Raw genomic sequence first — 27,588 nt, 5'->3', positions numbered from 1 at the left:
AGTGCTCCAAAAAGAAGGAAGACACTAAAGGTATGCAACAAGCTAGCCAAAATATACTTGAGAATACGTTAAGGATATTCAAACCCAAACGAGCCTAAAGACTAGTGCAACATTTCACAATTAAGTAGAACTTGTAGGTCGCTTACCTTACTAAAGTATCTGGCTTGCTAAGCTGGTTGTTTGGGATACAGTTCTCCATCGGATCTTTGTGAGTGCTTGGGCTTTTACTAGTGCATTTCTTCTTGTCATTTTTATTGGACATGGAGGGGATACTCCCATTAGATGAGCTGTGGCTCCGAGGAGAAGAATTAGCTGTCCCTGTGGTGTTCTTGTAGTTCTTAGAGGAAGTGGTGCACGTGTCCTCTTTTAAGAGGTTTTCTGTGCTCCCTAAGTCATTATTCAGTCGCTTACTGTTGATATGATTCTCCATATATTCGATCTCCTGTACTTTAGAGTCTGTAGTCTGCAGGATGTTGTTGTTAATCCCTAAATTGTGTCTTTTCACATCCTTGTCTTTGCTCTTTTCTTTGTATTCCAGCTCTGGTAATGTGCTGGAAATCTTTTTATTTGTCGAGATCCCGTTGTGCTGTAACAGTATTGTAGAATCCATTTCCGATAAACCCTTGGCCGCTGTAGTGTGAAAAAAATTAAAATAAGTTACTACGGTGAAAGGCAAGTTGCCCTAACCATGCATACCACTAATTCTGCGTTCTCATTGCCGCCCCTGCAAAATCCCGAGTTTTTTTTGCTGGATATTTGGCGGGGCACAGAGCTTCTCAGCTCAACAGACCCCCTTCATACTGCACCTCAGACCCGTGAATTTCCTGTTTCCGCCCCTTTCATACTACTTTCCATGGTCTGCCTTCCAACAAGTGTGTGGAATTTGATTGGGTGTTCGGAAATTTGTACAAATTGTTGTGATTGGCTGTTTAAAAAACAGCTTTTATTCGCTGGCTGTCACATATCACATGATTACATCCCCCAATTAACTTGCTTTTTTGCATTTTGTGAGAAAAACCCGGGTCTGTGCTGTTCAAACTGCCATACACCCGTGTATTACCCAGGAAAAACCTTGCAAAAAAACGTGTCTAATTCACAGGGCATAACACCCGGGAATTTCACAAAGACCCTTTCACACTGAGACAGGACATGGGAAATTACTGCTTGCCCTGGCAAATACCCGGATTTTTATGGCAGTGAGAACGGGGTATAAGTGACACTGACAATTCCATGTAGGAGATGCAATGTTAACACTGTTAAGAGATTTTCATTTCTGATTTTACAAGGTTTATAAACAGAACCATATATGTAGAACTCCCATACATTAAATGTTCGGCCTGAGTCCAGTTTGTAGAAGTACCTACCTTCCTCTGCTTCCCTTTCCTGTCTCTGTAACATCTGCTGTTCTGGGGGCAGTGCTTGCTGCAGAAGCTGCATATAAAACTCATTTTCTTTCTGGACCTCCTTCTGTTTTCTTAACCGCATTTTATAACTGACGTAGCTTTTGAACCCGAAGCCTAAAGTGACTACAGGATACCCAATACTGTCAACAAGAACAAAGAAATTAAAATTAGACATTGAGGTTTTATACTTCTGTGGGTTTTGTTTTTGGTCCGGGCCACAAATATTTTAATATTGATCAACCAACCACACACACACACACCAAATAACATACGCACAGCTGTACAAAAAGACCGCGATTTATACCATGGTCAAAACGCTTTGGTAAGCTTTACCAAGGAAAATTCACTGCCAAAGAAATGCAGTGCAAATTACTTCAAATAATGTGACCCTCAAGAGCATTGTTTTAGCAGCTGAAGTGCTCCCTATGCAAAAATGATACTGCTTTGAAGATAAACCTAGAGTTTACTATTTTAGAACATGCTTTTCCAGAAAAACATGCTGTTCTCAATGCACACAATAGTAGCTTAGTCAGTGATTTAATCATTATATTAAACAGATGACAGAACAGTTAAGATACTTTCAGTGCAAGAAAAAAAAATGTCAGAGACGTTACCAGTGTGCAGCAAATGGACGACATAGATCTACATGAAAATTCTTCAGATCTTTAAACCTAATTGCTGCTTCGATATATACAAATAATATCCACAGCGATACTGTAGGTAAACATACGCCTCTTTCTGCGGAAAGAAGAGAAACAGATTACAAAAAAAATAAATAGGACATGAAAAACCATTTATATAAGCAAATGTTAAAACCGCTATTTCCATGTAACTCATTTTACCCAACTGAAAATGAACGGTCTCAAAAACACTGTTTTAGTCTAGAGATGGTTTATTCCTCCAGCCTCTGCAAGAATGTGTAAAACATACTAAAATGGTTACCTAAATTAAGTCAGTTTAGTTGCCATGTCTGAAGTGGTCCACAGAGCATGGCAGAAAGGCTGGGGTATGGGTCGACTTGTTACCAGTGAAAAGGGCGACAGTAATTAGGATGATAGGCCAAATGTCAAACACCAAGAAGGTCGACATGCATTAGGTCAACAGACAAATGGTGGATACAAGCTAAAATTTGACAGGAGTTTTTTTTTGGGTGTCTATGTCGACATGGACGCTGTATAAGTGTACAACATCCCCTTGCATGGCTCATTTTGGGAGCAGTACCATTATATTCCACCTCCATGTCCACTGGGATGGTAAAGTACGAACAAGTAGTTTTTTTTGGGGGGAAAAATAGTGAAAAACTCATGTCAACCGAATGACTATTGACCTTTTTACATTCAACAGCATCCCAGAAGGCTGCAAAGGTTCTAATTTATTATGTTTAATACACCCTCGGCATTATAAAATGATAATGTGTGACACTCCTCTCAAAAAGAGGTAGGCCCAGGAACCAAAATGGCCATATTACCACTAAGCATGAATAGCTCATTTTTTTTCTAAAGTTCCCATGAAAAAGGGAAATTCATTTAGCTGTGGTAAATCCCATGGTGCTACTCAAGATTTCTCAGCTGCCCAGAGAAACAAAATAAAAAGATATTCAACATCTGATCCATTTTCACAATATCACAGTAACCTATCACGGATCCATGCATTTTCACCTGAAAATTATGCACCCCCACCCAAAACAAAAAAGGGAGGCCTGCAATTAAAATTTATCACAAACCACCATCGGGTAAAAAATGCATTAACAGACCATTTCTGACTGCCTAAAAATGTAATCAGGCACAACTGATTTCCCCCTTAAGCTAGTAACTATGTAGTTAAAGAGAATTCGACATGATAGAAATTTCATCTAAACATTCAAATTACATTTGATTTCCATTTATACAAATGTGCTACAATATCTTCCTGAAGAAAAACCTCACCGCAAAATTCAAATTCAGAAGAAACTTATTATATTATATCTATACACACACACACACAGGGCTATCTAATGGTCCCAAATGCCAGCACTAACCAAGCCCCGATAAGAATGATCCCCCCCCCAATCACAGCTGTGAAAATACATAGGTACTCCGATTTAAAAAAAAAAAAAAAAAAAAAGAAATGGGGTTTAATTTGGATAGGGGAAAACAAAAATGCAAAAAAAAAAAGGGGGCTATGGCACCCCTTAAAGCAAGAGTTCACTGAACTGCTCCATCAGCCCACGGTTTATTGCCAAATGGATCAATTAAGCCATTTAAAAGTAAAAAGGTTTCTGGATTATTTTCTCATTTGCATATTTTTATGCTGTCCAATCGAAAGCACTGCTACATAGAGCTCAATAAATCTCTTGGTGGTATATGTGAATTGAGCCCCACATGATCTCAACTCTAACATTCAAGTCACGTGCATAAGCACGAAAAAAATATATGTAAAAATAAATAAATAAAAGTAGAATCTGATGTTAAAATAAAAATGGAGTACGCAAACAATGTAAGCTGCAGTTATGCAGTTAAAGTGCCAAGTGCAAGGGTTTACGACATAGTAAAATATGGGTTTTATTCCTTTTGAAAGGGAACATGTAACTCTACACAAGTGCTTTACATTACGTACTACTCACAATTGTATCACATAACAGGCAGCAACTTAAGCTTTTATAACAAGAAAAAGTAAATTTAAATTTGCCAACAACCCATGATGAAACATCTGCATTAGATTATCTCTTTCAGATAAAGTATGATAAAGGAGACCAAAGTCACATTTTTCTTCTGTGTGTAATGTGCATTAAGCACAAATGTACAGTATTTTGGTTCTGACTGTTAAGTGTGCCTTAAGACTAGAATACACTGGTGGGAAAAACATGACCAAGTGGACGACGGTGCAGGTGTCCCCTGTTTTTTTTAGAAGTAGAGTGGTTTGTTTGCACCATATGTACATCAACACTATGCACAGGGAGATGCATAGTGATCCATGTGAAAAGAGGCAAGTAATATTGTAAACCTTAACTTATTCAAGCTTCGGAAATAGCTGTCAAATGCAGGCAAAAGTCTGTTCATAAAACACTTTATATTTTTATACACAAAGAAATACATACATAATTCTTACCTGTATGCCAAACATATTGTACCCAAACATAGGTACTGGCTGCAAAAAATAGCCATTGCACTGGTATAAATAGGAGACATATTATGTCCGATGTGAACGCTACACACACAAAAAATACTGAGAAGGCCTGAAACACAAACAGAGTAGAAAAGCATTAATAAACAACCCAACAAATGTTACTGGTACAAAATGCATAATAAAAAAGAAAAAATACAACACTGGACAACATTAATGCCAGGGGAGTATTAAACTAGAGTACTTTATACACCAGGTCACACTTCACAGAATCATGACCAAATCCTGAAATTGATATCCAATACCAATACACAGTGCGACAAACAGGTGCGATGAGATCAGACAGCACATAAATTATGTGCTACCCGTACCTTTTTTTGAACTAGATTGCATCGCATCTAGTTCAAACACACATGGGCCCTTATTCTGCTTCGTGCGGTACGGCCCGCGTGCGGCCGTACCGCCGATGTTTTTACTCTGCACATGCGCAGAGGTCAATCTGCGCATGTGCAGCCCCCTTCGCCGCAGACGTATTTCGTCCGCCGCAAAGGGGGCGTATAGGGGCGTGAGAGGCTTCATGCCCTCATTTCCCTATGTGTACGCCCCGCGTTTCATGGGCGTTCCCATGCAAACGCGGGGCGTATGCATGGTAATGAGGGCATGACGCAACTCATGGGGGCGGAAAGCTGACGTCGCCGGATGTCAGCTTTCAGCCCCCATACAAGCTACCACACGGACGATTGTCCGTGTGGTCTCAGCTTGCGGGAGCTGCCGGGGCGTGCGGACCTGCCTTCGATGGTCGACGACCATCGAATGCAGGGGGCAGCTCCCACCATGGTGGAGGCGTACGCCTCCACCATTTTTATGCGGATCGCCAGCCGTCCGTGTACGGACGGCCGTGGCGATCCGTAGGGTGGGCGGGGATTGGTTTGTGCGGCCGGAGCCCCGTGTGCGGCTCTGGCCGCACCAACCAGAATAAGGGCCATGGTGCTTTAACTGCGTTTTGAACTAGATATGATGCGATCTAGTTCAAAACACAGGATGCACATCGCACCATTGCACAACAGATTTCATTTGGTTGTTTCTACCAACATAAATGTACGCCTGAAATAACTCAGCTAAGGTTCCAAAATCAAGAGATAATTTGAGCCTGGAGCCTCTCTAATCAGTCCACTTTATATAGAGGTAAAAACTTCCTGATGAAATAAAAAACAATCCTTTGTCTAGTCTCGGACAATCATATCAGAAGCATTCACTGCAGATATGCATTTTATTTACAGTAGAACTGAGAAGCCTACAAGTCACACTACTGGACAGAGAACTCCAAAGAATAGTAGTTTGGTCTGACAGTAGTATTTGTAGAAAGCCAAAAAAAATATTGGTAACCACTTAAATGAATGCCCTTACAATATTTACATTCCTAAATTACAATGCAAGAGTTGGCTAGATTCTTAGGAGTACTCAATGTGTGCAGATAGTTCCAACCGTCGGAAATATCGGAACACATCTATTCAATGTAGACTTTCAACCGCGTTCAAGTCTGCAGATTTTACCACAAAAGTCGAATCTGCATTGACGAAAATGCCAGCTGGATTGCTGAATTAGTGTTAGTTTTCGACAAAATGCATGTAAAGTCAACAATCTATGTGTATTGTGACTGTCCGAATGTTTCGGACAGTCAGAAGATTGAATTCCGACTGTTGAACTAGTCGATATTCCAAAAGTCGGAAACATCGAATACCCCACTTAAGGGGGTTTACTAAAGCTTCTAAAAAGGATAGTTTGCCCATCGCAACCAAATTCTGTCTATCATTTTGTAGGATGCAATATAAAAAAACAATAGAATCTAGTTGCTGTGGGCAAAAAGCACTTTTTTTTTTTAGAAGCTTTAGTAAATTTAAAGTTATTGCTGCTAATGTTAGTGTTGTATGCTAACCAAATTATGGGGTGTACTTTTCATACACCGTTCCCACTTTTCACTCCACCCAATAAAGGAAACAAACAAAAATAAATTTGCTTTGGTGTATCAAGAGCTACTACTCATGAGAAATACTGCCTGTGAAATAAACCTCTAAAGAAAAAAATGTAAACGAACGGAAAATGTAGACATTGGAAGTCTAGGCCAGCGGGTCTCAAACTGCTGGTCCTGACCCCAAAGTGGGTCCCGACCCCCTCAGCATGGGGTCACGACTCCATGATAATGACCATCAAATTAATGTGTCTGTGGAGGGGGGGTCAGGGGATAACTCATTAAGTAAACACCCTCTGCTTCCCTCTTCCATCCACCCTTTCCCCCTTTTACACCCCCTCATTTCCCACTGACTCCCTATTACAATAGCGGTCACTTCACTGACCACACATGTGGCGGCCATTATGTGGTAACTTGCTGGGGTCCTGTAATAATTTTTATTGTCTGACGGGGTCCCCGAGCAAAATAGTTTGAGAACCCCTGGTCTAGGCGCCTCCATATAAGTTCAAAACCCTCAAAAGATATCCACATTTAAAAAGGAAATCTCAAATAAATAGGAAGCTAATTTTATAACAGATATTTAATAAATATTTAGGTATAACATCTGCAGCAGTCAAAGAGTTTGTGAAACCTCATTTAAATACCTCAATGACCTGTAGAATTGACAAAGTGATAGAAATGAATTAAATCATTTTCATAAGCTGCGCTATTAAAAACAGTTTACATCCATTACCACAATCATCCTGTTAAAGCAAACGTTTGGTAATGCACCTTGTAATTAGGTCAATTTTGGAATCATTAAGAATATCTGCCTTTGAATAATATTAAAATCTCGGGTAAAGAATAGAATTGGAATCCTTTTATATATTGAAGTTGCTGCTGAATAGGAACCCATTGAGGCAAGTACTTCGTAGGGGATTCTACTTTAATCTGTTCACACTACAATATGAATAATATGCTCACTGCTGTAATAGTTTTCCATAGGATATAAAAAAAGCAGATATAAATAGCCACTGCAATGAGCAGCTGTACCAGTACCTTCAATGGAATATGGAACACTGGCAGCTTAGAAAAGTGCTAACGAAGCTGCATGCTGGATGTGCACACCAGGTTAGAGAGATTGTGGCTAGCAGGTGAATAAAGTTCACATAACCAGTGCTATAGCAAAAGATAATAACACAGACTTGCATTTAAAGAGTCAGGAGCGCGAATCCTAGTTGGAAACTTTTTTTCTTCCTTTTTTATTCAGTAACGTCAATAGATCTTATTACTGCAGCTTTCATAAATAATTTGTTTATTGGCAATGAGAGGAGCATTTACATAAGCAGTTTGGATGGAAGAAGTTTTCCCCAACCAAGAATTAATAAAGCTGGATAGACATGCAAACAATTAACCTTGAACTTCCGGACAAATGATAGTGTATACACCAGGCATGTCCAAACTGTGGCCCTCCAGCAGTTGTAAAACTGCACTTCCCAGCATGCCTTGCCATAGATTTGGCATTCCCTAATTGCAAAACTATGGCAAGGCATGATAGGACTTGTAGTTTCACAACAGCTGGAGGGCCACAGTTTGAACCTGCTTGGTATACACACTATGGAGTAAATTTACTAAGATGGCAATTCTATTTCACAATGAATATTGCTATGGGCAACCAGATACTACTATCTTCACAATGGTGCTAAATAAATAGATTTTGATTAGTTGCCCATAACAAGATCCCATGTGAAATAGAGCTCCCATCTTTGGAAATTTCCCTTCATATTTTTTGCAAGAAGGCGCAGTCAGTGGCCACATCCAAAAGTATGCAGTCATTGACTAGAGCAGATAAAGCTGCATGCAGGGCAGACTAAGGATGTCGCTCACTATGCATAGTCAGCGACACTGTTTACACACTGGACAATTTTAAATTGCTTTTTTTCAGAGCTGTTGGAATTGATAAAATTGTAAAAAAAAAAAAAAATTGACATCTAGTGTGTACCCCGCTTAAAACAACTGGCTGTACACTACTGTTCGGGATGGCAACCGGCTAGGTTTACACACCTTAAGACTAGAACCTACAAAAAGCTAAATTTGTGCTTCAAAAAGGACTTTCCCCTAAATTGGAGCCCATTACATTAGCCACAAAATGTCCTAAACAAATATACAATTCCAACAAAAAGTGTAAGAGGGTTTACCAGGGTCGGCAACCCGGGTTGACCCTTTAACAATGAAGAAATACCTGTGTAATTAAGCAAGTTACTGTGTTGACATTCTTAACCTGGTAATTTGCGGTTCATAAAAGGGAGTCAGACTGCACCTGGCAAAATGTCCTGTAACTCGCAATGGCGGATGGCATAATGGGTATAAGTGACACAAGAGCAGCCTTACTTGCTGAAGCGCAACATAAGTAGTTATTTGTCCAATTGTTTATTACAAAACTATTCCCATCACTGCTAATCTTTGTGTCTTCCACTAAAAAGGTACTGGTGGCTTACTACTAAAGTAATGTTACAGTTATGTACTTCACTGGGGGAAAAAGGTAGTTATCATTATGGTAATATTGAGCAAACCATGTACTTCAAAAAGGTTACAACTGCGAAGTGGTCATGGCTGCATGCTCTTTAAAGGCTTGCCTATCAGATCTATAGAGCAGATAAATGCACAATCCTAATGTAATGTATGATCAAAGCATGTGAATGACAAGCTGGAATCCTTTATTATTCAGTCAAGTCCTGTGCTGTGTGACATCTATTAAAGGATATGAGCCAACAACTGCCTGTTAGCAATATAACTAAACTGTAATATCAGTACCGTAGTTTCCCAATTATCGTGCGCAGGACGTGTTGCAGTGCAGTTTAGTGAAAACCTGACTGATTAACAGACAGACATTCTGGCAGAGACAAGACCGGCGTTGCAAAAAAATGGGGTGTGTTGGCCCCTCTTTTTCCAGGTGTGACTTGGCCTTGCAACGTGCCCTGTGACTAACAACAATATATATATCTTTTTTTAATATGGACTAATAACTCAGCAATATACACATTTATTAAAGGCTCCACCCTAAAAACCTAGACCTATCGGAGCGGCGTATGCCAAGTCACGCCTTCCCAAGTTATTGTAGCTATTGTAGCTTCTCTTGCGCATTACATGACAGTATTTCATTGCAGATTCTTCAGCATAACAAGTTTCTACTGTAATGGTTTAAAAATGTGATGTTCAGGCACACCCTTGCAGGCGACACATTAATCATCGATTCATAAAAATTCAACTCAATAAGTACACGTATAGTTTTCATGTCTTTTTATGCCATTTATCTGGCCCCAACTCATTTCTGATGTCTGGCTCAAAAATCTAGGGATTTGTTTGAAATAAAAGTAGATTTTTGTTACAACTTCTTATTTATTAGTTACTGTAAGACCAAACAAAGTAACATATATACAGAGAATACAGTAGCTTAATCCTTTTAAGAAGACTAGGGTAACTGCTAATATATCACGCAGGTGATGTTGGAAAAGGTTCAGAGTTAAATGTTCCTAGGTTTGCTTCCAGCTGGACCACTGTGGCTCTCCTGCACTTGCAGGGTTCTGTCCTGCAGTAAATTCACATTTATACAAAACTTTCTTTACTACTCTGGTACACAGATGTTAATGAAAGAGGACATGTGTGAAAAATGTAAACAAATGTGGTTTGTATTCAAGAAGCTGTATTTAAATACTTAAAAGTACACCTTTACACATACACAAACATTTCCATGTAAAAAATTCCTGCATTCATTTGTTTAGACATTATAGCAGTTTATGCTCCTTTGAGATCTGCATACACTATTATATTAACAGCATGCGGCTCAGGTGTACATTAATGACTGGTAGGGAACTGACCAAAATCAATAATCATTTTGGTAACATTAGTAAAAGTTGATGACTTATGGGCCTGAGTGCATGTTCAGCTTATATAAACACTATGCTCAAAAGGAGCAGTCAGAACCTCAATGACTCGCACTCAATTGGAGGCGACTACTGACAGACAGAGCCACCAGAAGCTCATGCTTACCAGAATCATCCCATGTATGGGCAACTCTAAAGGTGACCACACACTAAAAAGATCTCTGTGATCTTCAGATGTGTGCATAAATTAGCCTTGAATCTTCTATCCATCCTGAACTAAAGATTTTAGGCAAGCGCACAGCTTTACCAAAGACTTCTCTTAAGATCTTTATCAGAAGGCTATGGATCTTTTGCTAAATCTTCTCTTTCATGCAGCATGTAAGATCAGAAGATTTAGCAAAAGATCTGCGGGAGCGTACATCTGACCGATATTCACCGATTATCGGTAAAAAAAAAAAAAATACACGGCCGATCGGTGTAAATTGGCAAAAAAAATAAAAACCTTGTTCTAGTTTGTGGGCACCTTAAGATATCCCCATTTATTATTGTTACAGCTATACAAGAAGTGTCAATAAAAAGAAACAACCCAAGTGTTTTTACGAATTACACCATAGTGCATACCTACAAAATGCAGCATAACTGGCCAATCTGGGAATTTTTATCACTTAACAAGTAAAGTCTCTAATACATAAGGTAAAATAAATCACTACATGCTACACATCTATGCACAGTGTAATAGCACATTTTAATTAAGAGCTCATTAGAAGGTTGAAAAAGGTTTTGCTTGTACTCATTTTCTGCTTCTTGGGCACAAATATCTGCACATACAGTATAAACTGTTTTTAATGTCATACTACTTGAGAGCACAAATTACTAAATAATTACTGCAGTTATTTTGATTTAACCGTATGTTCTCAAGCATTGATATTGCTAACCCCTGGACTGTTCGTGTGTCTTGACTCTTGAGCACTGATGTTGGGAAACACGGCTGTAGAAGTAACCAATGAAAGGATCATAATAGCTTAACGCATACATACCAAGCCTTGATATCGGAAGGAGTCATACACGCTTCTGATGAACAGCCAGAATGGCCACAGATACTCAAATCTGAACTCCAGCACAAAGTCTGCCAGCAATACAAGGGCCCAGACAACCAGGAACTTCAGATACAGGAAGGTGCTGCAAGAAAGAGAAACAATATAAAGTTGGAAATATGCACCAAAATGATATGTTTAAACTTCTTCACATAAGCCAATGTACATTTGTAGAACTTTACTAAATATTTAGAACTCTGTAGAAATCAACAGCAAACATTTTGATCAGATAAAGGCAGATAAAGTAAATCTAAATAGAGTTAGTATAAAGCTAGGCATCCTCATGTCCAGGTTAGAACTCTTCTTGCCACATGGAAGCTGCTAGAGATAAAGCAGCTGCCAACAGCAGCCCACATAGGGGTCTAGAAAAAGGCTATTAAACACCGCCAGCAATCTAGGTGCATTTTTTGTTTTACAAACTGTAGGGCAGATTTATTAAGCTCGGTGAAGTGATAAACTGTCTGGGTTTTATCACCAGCCAATCAGCTCCTACCTGTGAAGTTACAGGCTTGGTTTGAAAAATGACAGGTAGGAACTGATTGGCCGGTGATAAAAACCAGACAGTTTATCACTTTACCGAGCTTAATAAATCTGCCCCTGTATTTCCGGCAACATATTTTGGAGTATAACATTTAGAAGATCAGGCATCTTTTCTATCTACCTTCTCATACTGGCTCTATGGTAAGCACAATAATGCAGATTCACATTCTGAGGTGCCTTTGGTATGCATTTCCTATAAAATCTTAAAAAGTAGAGAACAGTTTTGAAATCGGTTTAAAAAAACGACCTGATTAAATTGCTTCTGCTGCAATTCAACTGTAGTTCTGTTCAGGAGGGAGTGCCACAGGGGTACATATTTCTTCTCATAGCTTCCAGAGATTGCAATAAGAAACGTGCAAAAACTCTGGTTTGTGCATCCCAATGGCTGACTGCAGCCTAACCAGGATTTTAGATATGTACGTGGCTATCCCCACTCTACTTGGGTACAAAGAAATGTAATAATTAATGGGTACCTGGAACAACAGAATAGCTCGGTCAGCCAATTGAATCAACCCACTTAGGTAACCATAAAAATTAATACCCAGGAAAAATTGATACCCAGGAACAGACGGGGAGGGGGATCAAATTGTTCACTATAGCTGGCACCATCAGGGATTTAATTTCACCTGCCTGGAGGCAAGGAGAAAAATTCTCAAATAAATAGTCTTTTTTCACGGCCACAAAAACCCATGGGCCGGGGAACTTATCCCGGATCCATGTGATTTTTGCAGAGAAAGGGGTATACTATTCAGTGAAAAAAGGACATTAAGCTCTCACAAGCACTAATGTGCTTTTCCATCTCTTATTCAAAACAACTTTGATGGCATCAAATCCTGCTGTTTTCGAATACTTATCCCAGTGTCCTCTGCTGATGCAGCAATGTATATGTACCCGTCCTCTATTGTATTCAATCAGTCATTGTTTTGCTTATTTGTTTAAGTACTCTGTAAGTGGGCACTAAGGACCCCTTATGGTAACATATAAATAAAAATTATATTAATAAAAAATTGTGAAAAATCCAGGTAGTATTTGAGGAAGTCATTTACCATGACTAATTGAACTCACCCCTTAGTGTGCAATACCGTTTTTATAGTTATTGTGGGGTAGATGTAAGAAGCTGCCATCAGGGGTATATATTCTATCCCTGTGTGTTATGGCAGGGGATAGTGCTTCATCTGATACCTGCGATGCAGGTACTACAACGGCAGCACTATGGGGCAGGAAGCTCATCAGCGCTGCTATATTTTAAATAGCACGCCAGGCTCTTACCTGATGTACCATCACGTGCTGCGTTCTTTATGCGACCCTGCTGCTGATCGCCAGCTTTTTCTGGTACTGCGGGTCTCCAACCTTCTAATGTGGTGAAGCGCTTACTGGTCTTCGGTGTCTTCAATTTAAAACAGAGCATGCATCTGGTAGACCGCGCCATCCATTTCCCAGCATCCCATGTGAACAGTACCTGGTGCATGCACTCTTAATTTGAAAACACCAAAGACCAGCAAGCGGTGCAGAACATTAGAAGGTTGGAGACAAAGCCGATATCAGTTATGGAAGGATGCATATCCCAGTCGGAGGTAGGAGAAAACATTCTCATAACAATAATACATGCTGCCGATAACAGGACCGGCTTCACCTCAATCATATGGTGAAGCGGGTCCTGTCACTTAAAGAACCAAAAAAGCACAATGATACATCTACCCCTGATTTTTTGTAACAGTCAAACACAGGAAAGGGAAATTTTTAAATTGTAGAATGTTAATTAAATATACACAAACACATCACTACTTTTTTTTAATCAAACATTTAATTCTAATTATTTCAAAACATGCACAAAACTCAAACAATACTACAAGATACAGGGCACGATTCAGACCAAATCGCTCGGCTGAGAATGTTTGGAGCCCAGAGATCAGGTAAACGCCGCACCGCCACAGTCTCCCTCTGCCCCTTTGCATGGCTGCAGATACGTTCGAAGCCAAGCACACAGGGGAAAAACCATTCGCAATCACTCAGCCTTCTAATGGTTTCCCCCCTGTTTGTAGCCACCAAGTCTAGAATTACTTGGTGCCGACATCAGCGGTCCTCCCTCCCCATTGCCGTGCCCATATGTGTTTTTAGACGACTCGGGAAATGCCAGGGTGCTACAAACACCTCCCCGTCTATACATCAACTTGCGAACAGATGACATTGGCTAGCCATCGCTGGCTTTGTTAACAAGGCTATCCCAAGCATGGGCACAGCGTACAGTGCACGGTCATTCGATGATCGGCAGTGATAAGATCTGAATTGGGCCCACAGACAAGGCAAAGAAACCATCCTGGTAAAATTGCTGCCTGAAGTAGACCATCAAGTAGTAGCCTGAAGTAGTAATCAAATTTTTTTTTTCCTATGTGAAAAACACCAGTGGCTGGGAATCACTCAAGGGTGTTTCACAGGTCTCAAACTCTCCAGACATATTTAATTGTTTGAGTGCCCTCCGGCAGCTTTTAAATTATACTGTGAGTACCGCAGGCTAAGTGTCCCCATTTGTGATGCAGGCATGACTTTATTTGGATTTAGCCACTTTATGTGGTGCTTTAGGCATGTCAAAGTGAATGTGCAACCCAACTGAAGCAACAGTTGAACTGTTCCTATGGGCGCCAAAAAAGCAATTCTATGGGTTGATTCAATAGTTTTTTTGGGGCAGCCATAAGTACTTGGTTTAGCAGCGCAAAAAGGTTAAAACCAACTGAACTCCAATTAGTCACCCAAACAAGACACTTCATCTTCTAGGGAAATAGCAGAAATATACCCCTCCACAGTTATTTGCGCGCTAATAAAAAAAAAAACAGATTGTTAAAAAGAAAAGTCATCTAAATAGCTAATTAAAAAAAAGACTGGATAGTTTAATTGTTATACTGAGAAGAAATTATGTTAAGTCCATGGGGTCAATCCAATTATCCGCAATGATCTTGCAAGTGCGATTCACGGCAAAATCTGGCGCACTTCACAGTGGCCAGAATATGCACAATTTAGTGAGAATTCAGGCAGCAGAAACAAGGGTGAGAGATTGGGTGCCGTTGACAGCTTTAAAATGCTGTCGCAACAGACTTCGCAGGTAATAGGATTGACCCATATGTATAGAAGAACTCAGACTAAAAATACATTGTATGTATTACAAAGCAATAGCCAAATATAATTGTTTTTTTTTTATGGTGTCCAGCCAGACTAGATAAGGACAGGAGCCATATCAGACACCACCACTAGCATCTGCTGATTCCAGTCAACTGTCAACCAGGAAGGAAATTCTCTTGATAGTTGCCTAGTGCCCATCTATATAATCACACTGAAAAGGGGTAGTCATAACAAACAGACTGCAGTAAGTGTAGTATACTATTGCTGCTTGTCCCTGTATTTTGCCATAGCATCTATGACCATATCCACTTTGTCATAGGCTAAATCTTAATTCTCTGACCCATTTGCATTTCATAGATGAACAGGATTCAGTTTTTACCTCAAATTCTGCAGTTACCTTTGGCACATGAATCCTTCACCCCGAACCAAAATTATGGAAAACCACATCAATTATACAAGAGCAGTTTGCAGAAATGGTATCTACCACGCCATGTTAGAGATGCATTTAAGTGTTTATTAAAAAAAAAAATGTTTCTATCCCATAGAGAAAAAAAAAAAAAAAAACACATTGGACCGGAATATTTGGTAAGAAATGTGAAGAACCTAGACAAAATTAAGCACTTTGTTTAGTACGTGCCTAATAAAACAATTCAATTATTCCCCTATAGTTTGCATGTGATGCGTGCGCGCTCCCAGTAGTACCGGATTTAGCCCCCAAAGCGGCTAAATCAGTTTAAAGTACGGGACTGCAATCTAGAATGTCCCCCCCTCCCCCCATCTAATCACTGTCAGGAGCATTCTAGCAGCAGACGTGAAAAAAGCTTTTCAATTCCCCCCTAAGTTTGTATCTTATTTAAGTTCCATTGCTTAACTTATCGGCAAGACAAATATTTTTAATATAAAAAAAAAAAATGGTATTTGTTTAGTTGCAGATATCGCATGCGATTTGCATAAGATTCGATGTGCAATGCGATTTATTACCTGTTCAAAAGCCCACTATCCGCTACGGCATGGAGTTGATTTTATATAGTGTGGCGAGCGCAGCTAGCCACCGCTCCCGCGAGGGACACCGATTACATGTATTCCGTGCCGAGCGCAGCGAGCCCCGCGAGGGGACGCGGAATACATGTAAAAGTAATCCGCGTCCACTCGCCACACTATATAAAATCAACTCTAGTGGATAGTGGGGTTATGAACAGGTACTAAATCACACATCGAATCGTATGCAAATCGCATGCGATATATCTGCCGCCGTGAAACTAAACAAGTACATAAAAAATAATTTCAGGCCATTGAACATTCTATTTTAAAGCACAACAGGCAAAACCATGAACAAAGTATGGGAAGGCATGGATAAAGGATCCTTCTGTAGCAGTGGGCAGGACATGACGTTACAAAGGTACAGCACCTGCAGGCTGAAGTAGCTCAGTAACAGTGGGGGCCCTGGAATTCAGACCACTAATGCTATTCTATTTGAAGAAAGGATTGTAACCTTTAGATCATTAGTATGGGTAGATATTCGCATTAAAGAGGTCAACTATTACAACAACGTCAAAGGCAGTTCATTTTGTGCTCAGAGAAATCGGTTAATCTTATTGAAAAATTGATAGCAACGATTTCTGCATGTATGTTCATGCACGGTTTACAAGCAGAATGTATGTAAAAAAAAAAAAAAATTGTTATAATAGTATATGCATAATTAAAAAGTTTTTTTATTCACTTTATTATACAAAAAACGGTACTTATGTAGTATCTGGGCTGCCGATTTTTTGATTGTATGCCTTAAGTTAAGGCATACAATCAGATGCGATGCGATGCGATATCGCATCGCATCGCATACGACCATGCGATGCGATGCGATGACCCGATTTTTCCATAGGATTCAATGTTAAAATGGACTGAGTCCATTTTAACATGGAATTCAATGGGAAAAAGGGGTCCTTTTCATACCCCTACTATCCAAGTGGGCATGGAGTTGGATATAAACCTGTGGCGAGCGTAGCGAGCCACCGAGCCCGAAGCGTGGCGAGCGAAGCGAGCCCCGCGAGGGGACGGTATTCTGTGTCCCCTCGCGGGGCTCGCTACGCTCGCCACGCTTCGGGCTCGGTGGCTCGCTACGCTCGCCACAGGTTTATATCCAACTCCATGCCCACTTGGATAGTAGGGGTATGAAAAGGACCCCTTTTCCCATTGAATTCTATGTTAAAATGGACTCAGTCCATTTTAACATTGAATCCTATGGAAAAATCGGGTCCATCGCATCGCATCGCATCGCATGCGATATGGTCGGGTGCGATGCGATGCGATGGACCCGATTTCAAAATCGGCAGCCCAGTTACTACATAAGTACCCAAAAAACTAGTTCATTATTAGATTTATAAAATATTTCAACCTTATCATAAATAAAAAAAAAAAGGATCTGATATCTCTTGGGAGACAAGTGCCAATCAAAAAGGTTGGCAAGTACCATTATAAACATTCAGGGGGGTATTCAATCCTGGGTAGCGACTGTCGGTACGTCCTGACAGCCGTGACCATGGACCATTTGCATTTTGCTCACCTGTATATCAGCAGGCAGGATTCATTGTCCCACCTGACTATCTGCGAAAAGGGGGCGTGTCCGCATAAACGGTTGTGGATTGTCGAGATACAAACTTGACAATCCACACCCGTTTTCGGCAAACCGTGCCCAACAGCTTTTAAAGTCGGGTCTGTCCTGTCAGTTTGCCTCTTCAATGGTGTCAGAAAGACCGCATTGAATAGGTGCCCGCTGCTTTTTTCCCTGTTGGAAATAGTGGCGACGATTAAATATCCCCCTCAGTCTGCCAACAGAATACAAATTAGCTGGGGGGAAAAGGAAGCCACAATTTTCTGATCCTGAAGACCATTTATAAAAGCGGTACATTTGTATGACCCTGAATAGCAGGCACTAATGAGCATTGTCATTTTGTTCCCACTGGCAAAGAACAACGGAATATGCGTGTGCTATAGAAGTAAATGTTTAGAAAGCATCTTACAGTAAAATAAATAAATCTCTTGTCACAAGGCTGGGGAGGAGGCAGGGCAATGGTTATGTCATTGCCACTTCTGTATTCCCACTAAATACAGTAAATTCGTGGGCACAACCTCCCTTATCCTGGTACCTGGCGACTCAGGGCACACTTGTTTAATAAAAAGTAGTTCCTTCTTTCAAATGGAGTGCCCAGCTTATTAGTTATTGTCTGGTTTAATCAGACAATAAGCACCTCTGCTAAAGAAACATTAAGCAGTCCATGGCTGTGGAATATGTAAAACCAATATTCAAACAGAAAGACTCATTTGCATACCAGATATAAAGATTAAATTGCTCTAATACCACAGAAGTTCCGGACACCTGCAGGTGAGAAACACGTTATTCTTCTGGTGCAGTACTTATTTAATGTATGTAACAACTTTATTGAAGGAGGTACACAAAAAAAAAAACCCTAGTACTACCTGGGGAGGGGGAAGCCAATAGAAATCACCCCCAAACAGTTCATTCCTTTTTTTTTTTTTTTTTTTTTTTTAACAAACTTTTGTAAGCACATTGAAAGATTTCTATAGACGTTTTTGTGTAGTCCAAAGTGCTGTAAAAAACGTCCATTTGATGAAAAACACTTACTATCATTTAAACCATTAAAAATAAATAAAAAAAAATTATATATATATATATATATATATATATATATATAAAGCCGGACCATAGAGAATTAATACCTATCTCAGTTTTCACTTTTTGGAGATCCATGTTGGTTGCTCCACTTTTAGCATACACATCTCCCAGGTTGTATTTTGTACACAAGTTATACAACATTGCAGCAGGATACATACGATAGGATGCCGGCAGTCATAAGACTAATCTCAGCATCCCAATACCGACAAGCCTTTCTTCCTACCCCCTCACCCCAACACCCTTGCAGCAGCCTAACAACAACCCACAAGTTAGCCCAACCTGCATACTTTCTGATAGGGATGCCAGCTTTCTGTATTCCGGCTTTGGCATGCTGATCCTTGAGGTTCCGGTGCCATATTTTGAATGTGGCATTCTAATTGCCTGTAGGATGATCATACAATGCACTGCCAAACTAGTACAGTACATATATGAATAGATACCTCTTGCAAGTTATAGTCACTTAAGACTAGTGAAGATAAATGCGACTTTAAAGGTTAGAAACTACCTCTAACTAGTGTATAATAAGACTTCACAAAATGACATTTTTTACTGATTTTGTGAAATGTTACTATAGTGTACAGCAGAACGCCCACATACAGCAGCTTTTAGACTAATATTATTCACAGCAATTGAAAACTCATAAGCTAAATACACACAATATTTCTCATGTCAGCTTTAAAAACCTGGAGAAAAAAAAAGTACTGAAATGTTAATTACGAGACACATTTAGGGGTACATTTATCAAATCATGGTCACCAAAAAAGTTTACAAGTTACCCACACGTACTGTATTGGTTTTCTAGCATGGCCTGTAAAATGCCAAGCAGATTGGATGGTACCCGATTTATCTCTCCAAGACTATAAAAACATCCCCCTTAAAAGACAGTTGCATAAAATATGTACCTGACAGCAAAGGTGTTCAAAGGCAACGGAATTATTAACAGTTTCTTATTATATAGCGCACACATATTCCGCAGCACTTTGCAGATAATATTTGAGCAGTCAAATCAGCCCCTGGCCCAGTGGCACTTACCATCTATATTCCCCACCACATGTACACACATAACTCTTGGTAAACCTACTAGTATATTTTTGGATTGTGGGAGGAAACCGGACCACCCATGCAAGCGGCAGAATAATATCAGCATGGCCAATGTCAGGTAGGACCTAATTGATGCTTTTGTATGGCCAATGTCAAGTAGGGCCTAATTGTTTGATGCTTTTAACTACTTGCATTAAAACTATGTTTTTAATTCTATTGAAAATTAAAAGTTCAACCAGACCACACATTTGTGTTTATGCATGCACGGATCATACATTGTAATATGGTGAATCATTTTAAACTCTTCCAATACAGTTTGTCGTAGGTTAAAGCAGTTTATTAAGCACAAATACAAACCATGCCCATGAACAGTCAGGTTAATATGCAGGTACAGGGATGTGCACCCATAGATTGCTATAAACAAAGAACAGCAGGGTATAAACAGAGGGCTATTCTAGACCCATTTCTAGGTGATCTTACTAGATCACTTACAAATGGAGCACTGATCGCTCTGTATGTATGCTCTACAGCGATGGCATTGCGCAGGCCCGTGCATCGCTATTGCCTGCAGGGAAAGACTGCGCTTGCACAGTCTTTCCTGCTAGATCGCAAGGTTTTGCCTATAAACAATAGGTAAATATTTGCTCATCACATAACACCACCGGGTGCATCGCTTGTGCCGCGAGATGTGCTGAGTGATAGTGCTTAATTCCGATGCTCAGCACGGAGGCAGCAGTTGCCCCGTATGCATGGGGCTTAAGGCATACATACGTTGAGATGTAGATCTTAAGCTATTAAGGGTAGGCAAATTCCCGTTGTCTAGAGTTCAGGATGACATTGATCACGATCGCTATCGCTCATTCTGTACACAGAGATATTTGCAGTCTCTTGCTAAGCAATTTGACCAGATTTGGACTGCATGCACTGAATTAACTATCGGGCAATAGCGACGCGAGGCTCTTCGCATTGTCATCTGTCAGGGGCATACACATGGAGTGATAGGTGTTTACTTTTAAGTGATCTAGTTAGATTCAACACTTCAAGTTTATAAGTTTCCAAACTAGCAGCTACAACCTGACAGCCCAGGCTGAGGCTAGACACCATATGAAAGCTAAAGGGTCAGGAAAGTGCAGTGAAGTAGGCCACAAAGTGTCCACCAGCTGTGACAGGTGACAGAAAATGACACCTTCCCCTAACCACAACCAGAGGGATACACAATGGAACTGTGCAGCCGGGTTAGAACGTTCTATAGAACAACAGGTTCCACTAGATCTCACTAGATCTGTCCCTAGTACCTGTGCAGCTGAGAGGGCAGATGGCACAGGACACTACAGGCAGCACAGCAATAACAGAGCACTGCAGCAACGTGAGGAGGAGCAGCAGCAGCAGCTGAAGGGAGACACAGGCCTCTCAGTGACACTCAGCGATAGTACAAGCAGGAAAGGCCGCGGCTTCATTTCCGGCCTATGTCTCCCGGATGTCGCCTGTGTACTAAGGGAAGCGGACCTCCGCACTTACCTTCCGTAGATCCCATCCGTGATTCGGTTTCGTTTTAACGGGCGCCGGAGTTTGCTGCAGTCAGCATTCCGCCGCTTCATTCTCCCGGTGTCCGCCTCCTCCGGCCGCCTGAGGCCTTCCCCGTCCACCGAGGCACCGTCCGCACCTGCTCCGGTGATCACCAGGGGCCGCCCGCCCGGAAGTACACCGGAACACACATGAAATGAATGGGGTTGTAACGAGTTTGAAGGATTTGAAACAAAGAAATAAAGATGGAGGCCCCTCCTCCTCCTCCCCTCAGCAGCGGCGCAGCCAGGGGCGGACAGCGGGCAGCCACGCCCACTCCCTGACTGACGGCACATACAGCCAACCAGGGCCCGGGATACGTAAAGGGACAACGACAAGAGCCAATGGGGGGCAAGGGCAAGCTGCCAATAATGACGCAGGGAGTTTTTTGGAGCTTTGCTGGCCTTAGAAAGAAAAGCCGAAAGAGTAGGCGCGGTCCTGGGGTAAGTGACGGGGTGGTTGACCAATGGGGGCCATTAGAGAGCGAATGGGGCGGAGGAAAGCGTTTGGCAAGTGCGGCGCGCGGGAAAGGGTGACAGCGGCGTAACCAATAAGGAGGTGGGAGTGGTGGGGCGGGGCCAACGTTGACACTGCAAGCTTAGCGTTGGGCGGGTTTGTTTTGGGTTCCACGTCCGCAGGATGAAGGGCTGGACCGAGGAGCCCGCCCACTGTGAGATCGGGGAGGAGGAGAATGGGCCGGGTAGCGGCGTAGCAGCCACTTAGCGGTATTGTTAGCAGAGACAGCCGATGTGTCAGCCGCAACAGCATGTCCCAGGCCCAGAGACTAGGGAGAGGGCGGCGTGTGAGGGGGCGTGTGGGAGAACGTGTGCTGTACTAGGAAAGCAAAGCGCTGGGTCAGGGTGTAGTTAGTACACACGTGCAGTTACTGCTGCAGCATATAGCATGGTAGCAGAGACGTGGCTCTAGGGCAGTAGTAATGTTCACTGTGAGCAGTATCATGGCTGTGCAGGCTGGGTATTAGGGTTTTATTTTGGAAAATCATTTTGTCAAGTTGGTGTTCCCTGCTCTGCACAGGTGGTGCCCAGCGCTGCTTTGTGGGGGCCACACGGAACCAGTACTCCTGTGCTCTGCATAGTGTAGCATGGCCGAAGATTGGTTTTCGTTTTGTAAAAGTTACGGGTGCACTGCAATGGCCTTGTTGCTGTTTGATAAATAATAAGGTCTCCTACATAGAAGCCAAATAGCCATACTGGTACTTATGTAATATCTGTGCGTCCCATTTTTTCATCGCATCGCATGCAATATAGTGGCATACAATTCATGCAATGCAATTTTTCATTGTAAAGACCCGATTTTTAATTGTATGGTCACCCATGTGTGATTTCATACCCCCACTATCCAACTACGCATGGAGTTGATTTTATATAGTGTGGCGAGCGCACCGAGCCCTAAGCGTGGCGAGCGGACGCAGAATACATGTAAAGTAATCCGCGTCCCCTCGCAGGGCTCGCCACGCTTCGGGCTCGGTGGCTTGCTACGCTCGCCACACTATATAAAATCGGTACTCTTTACCTAGAAGGGCGCCCGTCGTGGTGATCACGGGTACATTTATGTCTGGACGCGACCGACGCGATGCCCGCGATTTCCCATTGAAACCCATGTTAAACATGGAAATCGCGTCGGTCGCGTCGCGGCCGTCCATAAATGTACCCGCGATGCCCGCGACGCGATGCACCCGATTTCCCATAGGAATCAATGTTAAATGGCCCGACCGACGCGATTTTACTGTTAAATGCCTCAATGGACCCGATTTGGCCATAGGAATCAATGTTAAATGGGCCACAGAGCCCAAATAGGCACAATTAACCCTTAAATGTCCCCCTAAATTTTTAACGCCACCCCACGATCCACGCCAACCCGAAGCGTGGCGAGCGGCGGCGGTACGCGTCCTCCGACCTTTTCATGCCCTACTATCCACGTCGGTGTGGAGTTGAGAATAGAATAGTGTGGCGAGCGCAGCGAGCCACCGAGCCCGAAGCGTGGCGAGCGGACGCGGATACCTTCACAGTTATACGCGTCCCCTCGCGGGCTTCACAGGTGTCCGTGGCGACGCGGACACCTGTGAAGCCCGCGAGGGGACGCGTTTACCTGTGAAGGTATCCGCGTCCCCTCGCGGGGCTCGCTGCGCTCGCCACGCTTCGGGCTCGGTGGCTCGCTGCGCTCGCCACACTATTCTATTCTCAACTCCACGCCGACGTGGATAGTAGGGCATGAAAAGGTCGGAGGACGCGTACCGCCGCCCCTCGCGGGCTCGCTGCGCTCGCCACGCTTCGGGTTGGCGTGGATCGTGGGGTGGCGTTAAAAATTTGGGGGGACATTTAAGGGTTAATTGTGCCTATTTGGGCTCTGTAGCCCATTTAACATTGATTCCTATGGCCAAATCGCGGGCATTGAGGCATTTTACATGAAAATCGCGCTCAATCAGCCTTTTTAACATTGTTCCCTATGGGAAAATCGCGGGTAGCAGATTTTTATGTACCCGTGATTTGCCCGCGATGCCCGCGATTTTTACCCCCGACGCCCGCGATTTCAATCGCTGGCGCCCATCTAGGTAAAGAGTACCATAAAATCAACTCCAGCATTGTTGGATAGTGGGGGTATGAAATCACCCATGGTTGACTATACAATTAAAAATCGGGTCTTTACAATGAAAAAATCGCATGCCTTAAGTAGTGGCATGCAATGAAAAAATCGGGCGCCCAGATAATACATAAGTACCGCCATACTTGCCTACTTTTAAAAACTACTTTCAGGGAGATTATAGTTGGTAATAGAATTTTGCACAATGCTCCATTGAGGGGGTGTGTCTAGTTCCATATATGGAGATTGTGAAAAGAGATTGTGCACATTGCACCTAGAAGCATGGGTCACCCATGGGTGTGTACAGCTATATCTGAGAGGAATCTTTAAAAATGTCTTCTATCCAAATGTAGATGAGCCCCAAAGCAGTTAATAAGAGCTAGTATACTGTAAAGTAAATGTATCTATCTCTCATTCCTTTTTTCCCCAAAAATGTAACTGCATTATGTGGGTTAGGTGAAATGAGGGAGATTGCTGCTATTTCAGGGAGTCTCCTGCAGAATGCAGGAGGGTAGACAACTATGTAAATAGCACAAAGTGATATATAGATATACTGTATATAAATACAGTGGTTGAAGTGGAAATTTTGAAGTGGGGTTATGAAAAAGGCAAGGCTTTAGGTATGAGTGTGCTCCAGAAAAGGGGGTGTGGCCACTCACATTATAACACACGGAATAAGCCAAAATATAGGGACAAAGGTAGCAGGGGCACAATGACAGCAGGTACACAGAGAGAGCAGTGACAGTGAAAGACAGCAGCAATACAGGGAGGGGTGTAGTATAGGGGTCTGACAGTCGGGATCCCGACAGTCATTATCCCTACGTCGGGATCCCGACTGGCCGAACCCAGACAGTATGGCGAGCGCAACAAAGCCCCTTGCGGGATTGCTGCGCTCGCCCCCTCTATGGGGGTTGTGGACCCCCATGAGGGAAAATAGCCAACGGCCGTCGGGAACCCGGCTGTCTGTGTTTTGATAGTCGGGATCCCGTCCGGCACACTACAGGGAGAGTGACAAAAGGGACACAGCAGGCCTACCAGACATGATGGGTGCAGGGCTCCAGTGACAGCATGGATGATAGCCAGGTGTAGGGGTCCCGTGGGCCCCAGCGATGGCTTTCTGGGGATCAGGGGCACCGAGCAGGCGCCAGTGGAGGCTGTGAGGGGACCAGGAGCTTAAAACTACGTGGACACCAATGCAGAGCAGCTTCCTGTATGTTTAGCAGGCTGGTCATTGTCCACGCCTCCTGCTGCACAGCTCCCTCTGCACATCTTCATTCAATTAAATTTGGGATCAAGGGGACTGGCCTTTGGACCACTGTATAGAGCTAAATTCATAATTGTAGGTAGCAAACACTCCCCCCACACATACCCTCCACCCCACACACATAATTACAATACACACACAGCTACACAGGGGAGAACAGAGAAGCTTTGTACCAATGGGCAGTGGGAGTGCAAGGGGGTCCCTGATGCCGGGCCATGCTAGGAGGTGAGGGAAAAGGCTGGTGCAGGCAGACATTGGCGGGCATAGGGGGATTGGAGACACATAGGCCCAGCTGTATGAGAATGTGACAGGTGCTGGATGGGTGGGTGGCTGGTGCAGGCAGACATCGGCGGGGGCGGGTAAGCGGCATAGGGGGATTGGAGACACACAGGCCCAGCTGTGTGAGGGTACAGGTGCCGGGTGGGAGGCTGGTGCAGGCAGACATCGGTGGGCGGGTGAGTGGCATAAGGTGATTGGAGACGCAGATGCCCTGCTGCGTGAGAATGTGAGGGTACAGGCGAGGGGCTGGAGCAGGCAGACCTCGGCGGGTGGCTCGGAGTGCAAGAGGTGAGCTTTCAGGGAACAATTGAGTTGGGGAACTAGGGGCCAGATGTATCAAGCTTCAAAAAGTGATAAAATGGAGATAAACAGCCAGCCAATCAGCTGCTACAGGCTGGGTTTGAAAAATGACAGGTAGGAGCTGATTGGCTGATTGTTTATCACTCTCTACTTTATCACTTTTTGAAGCTTGATACATGTGGCGATAGAGGAGAATCTTATTGTGTGTTGGAGGGCATTCCACATACATACCTCCCAACACTCACGATTTCAGCGGGACAGTCCCGATTACCGGGTCCTGTCCCGCTGTCCCACCCGCGGCCGGAGGTGTCCCGCTGCGGGGGGCAATTGGGAGCCCCCCCAATTTGACAGAATAGACGCTGTGCGCATGCGCACAGCGTCTATTCCCGGCCAAAAACGTGGACGCGGCTCATTTGCGTAAGCCGCGCCCCTCATTTACATAAGCCGCGCCCCCTTTTTGGACGCTCGCGCGTGTCCCTATTTCTGCAGCTACAAAGTTGGGAGGTATGCACATAGTGGGTGCAGCCTGGAAGAGTCCTGCAATTGTGAATGGGAGAGAAAAAAAATCATTTTTGTGTGAAAAGTGGATCTTGTGAAGAGGTGGGTTGGGAGATATTTTAAGACAAGCAAATAGATGTACATTGGTGTAGTTTAATTAATGGCCTTGTGTGTGAAAAAAAGTATTTTATACCCCTTTCCCACTGCAGCTCTTAAACAGTAAGTTACCGTTTTTTTATCCTTTTTAAACGGGTAGAGCTGCAGTGTGAATGCTCCAGGTATTTGTTAAATGGGTAAAAAGCAGTGTTTTACCCGTTTAAAAGCCATTTTTTCGGCAGTGGGAAAGGGGTATTCATTCTACCCGATAAAAAAAAATGTCATGGGACCCCCCCACTGCCGTAACCAGCACCAGGCTGTAAGAGCCGGGGCTGGTATTAAAAAATCAGGAAACCCGGCCAATAGGGGCTCCACTGATTTTTTTAATACCAGCTGCAGGCTCCAGGGCTGGGGCTGGTTCCCAAAATACGGGGGACAAAATGACTAGGGGTCCCCCGTATTTGAAGAACCAGGCCCAACCAGCCAGCAGGGTAATGCCACATCCGGGGCGGAGACTTTTTATACAAGTCCCCCCAGCCAAAGCATTCAGCCCTGTGACCGGTCAGCCTGGCCCGGCGTCCTGGGGAAGTGGGGACCCCCCCCTCCAGGACTTACCTGGCCAGGCCGAAGCCTGGTGCTGTCCCAGGTGACCCTGGAGCGGTGGTCACCGGGCTGATTAAATGGTGTAAAAAAAATAATAAACTATTGTTTTATACTGTGGAACTATGAGTCCCAGCAAGCCTCCCCCACATGCTGGGTCTTGGAGAACCACAAGTCCCAGCATGCGGGGCATTAAAGGGCCCGCTGGCACTTGTAGTTGAAATAGTTAAATAAACACACACTGACAACCAAGAACAATAAAAGTTTAATACATAAATTACACACACATACTGATTCTTACCTATCTTGAGCCCGTAGGTAGGTCCAGGGGTCCAGGGCTGCAGAGTCTGGGCTCCAGGGCTTCAGGATCCGAAGAAATCGATAGGGGTACCTGTGGAAGAAAATCCTACTCCCCAAGGTCCTCTGGCGAAGATCCCGTCCTCTTCTTTCCGCTGTAGTCCAAGTCGCGTATCACCCGGCCGGCTCGGCTCCTGATTGGCCGCTAGGCCAATAGAATCATTTGGAGGAGAGGTACTGAAGATGAAACATCAGCGTCTCTCCTCAGTCCGT

At 43.1% G+C, this 27,588-nt stretch overlaps 1 protein-coding gene across 1 annotated transcript in view; it reads right to left on the bottom strand.

The window, feature by feature from the left end:
* Nucleotides 1-21,654, bottom strand: part of MACO1 (macoilin 1) — a 36,040-nt gene extending 14,386 nt beyond the window's left edge. Inside the window, exons 1-6 of the mRNA XM_083173639.1 lie at nucleotides 21,336-21,654; nucleotides 11,375-11,516; nucleotides 4,491-4,617; nucleotides 2,018-2,141; nucleotides 1,365-1,543; nucleotides 147-630 (exon numbers count right to left, since the gene is read on the bottom strand). Coding sequence (XP_083029765.1) covers nucleotides 147-630; nucleotides 1,365-1,543; nucleotides 2,018-2,141; nucleotides 4,491-4,617; nucleotides 11,375-11,516; nucleotides 21,336-21,415 — 1,136 coding nt within the window. The 5' untranslated portion in view covers nucleotides 21,416-21,654. The remainder of the gene's footprint in view (nucleotides 1-146; nucleotides 631-1,364; nucleotides 1,544-2,017; nucleotides 2,142-4,490; nucleotides 4,618-11,374; nucleotides 11,517-21,335) is intronic.
* Nucleotides 21,655-27,588: the final 5,934 nt, after the last annotated feature.

This window comes from Crinia signifera, chromosome 2 (assembly GCF_055691185.1).
Source record: "Crinia signifera chromosome 2, ASM5569118v1, whole genome shotgun sequence".
NCBI classification, from domain to species: domain Eukaryota; kingdom Metazoa; phylum Chordata; class Amphibia; order Anura; family Myobatrachidae; genus Crinia; species Crinia signifera.
This window is presented reverse-complemented; position numbering and strand designations above follow the sequence as displayed.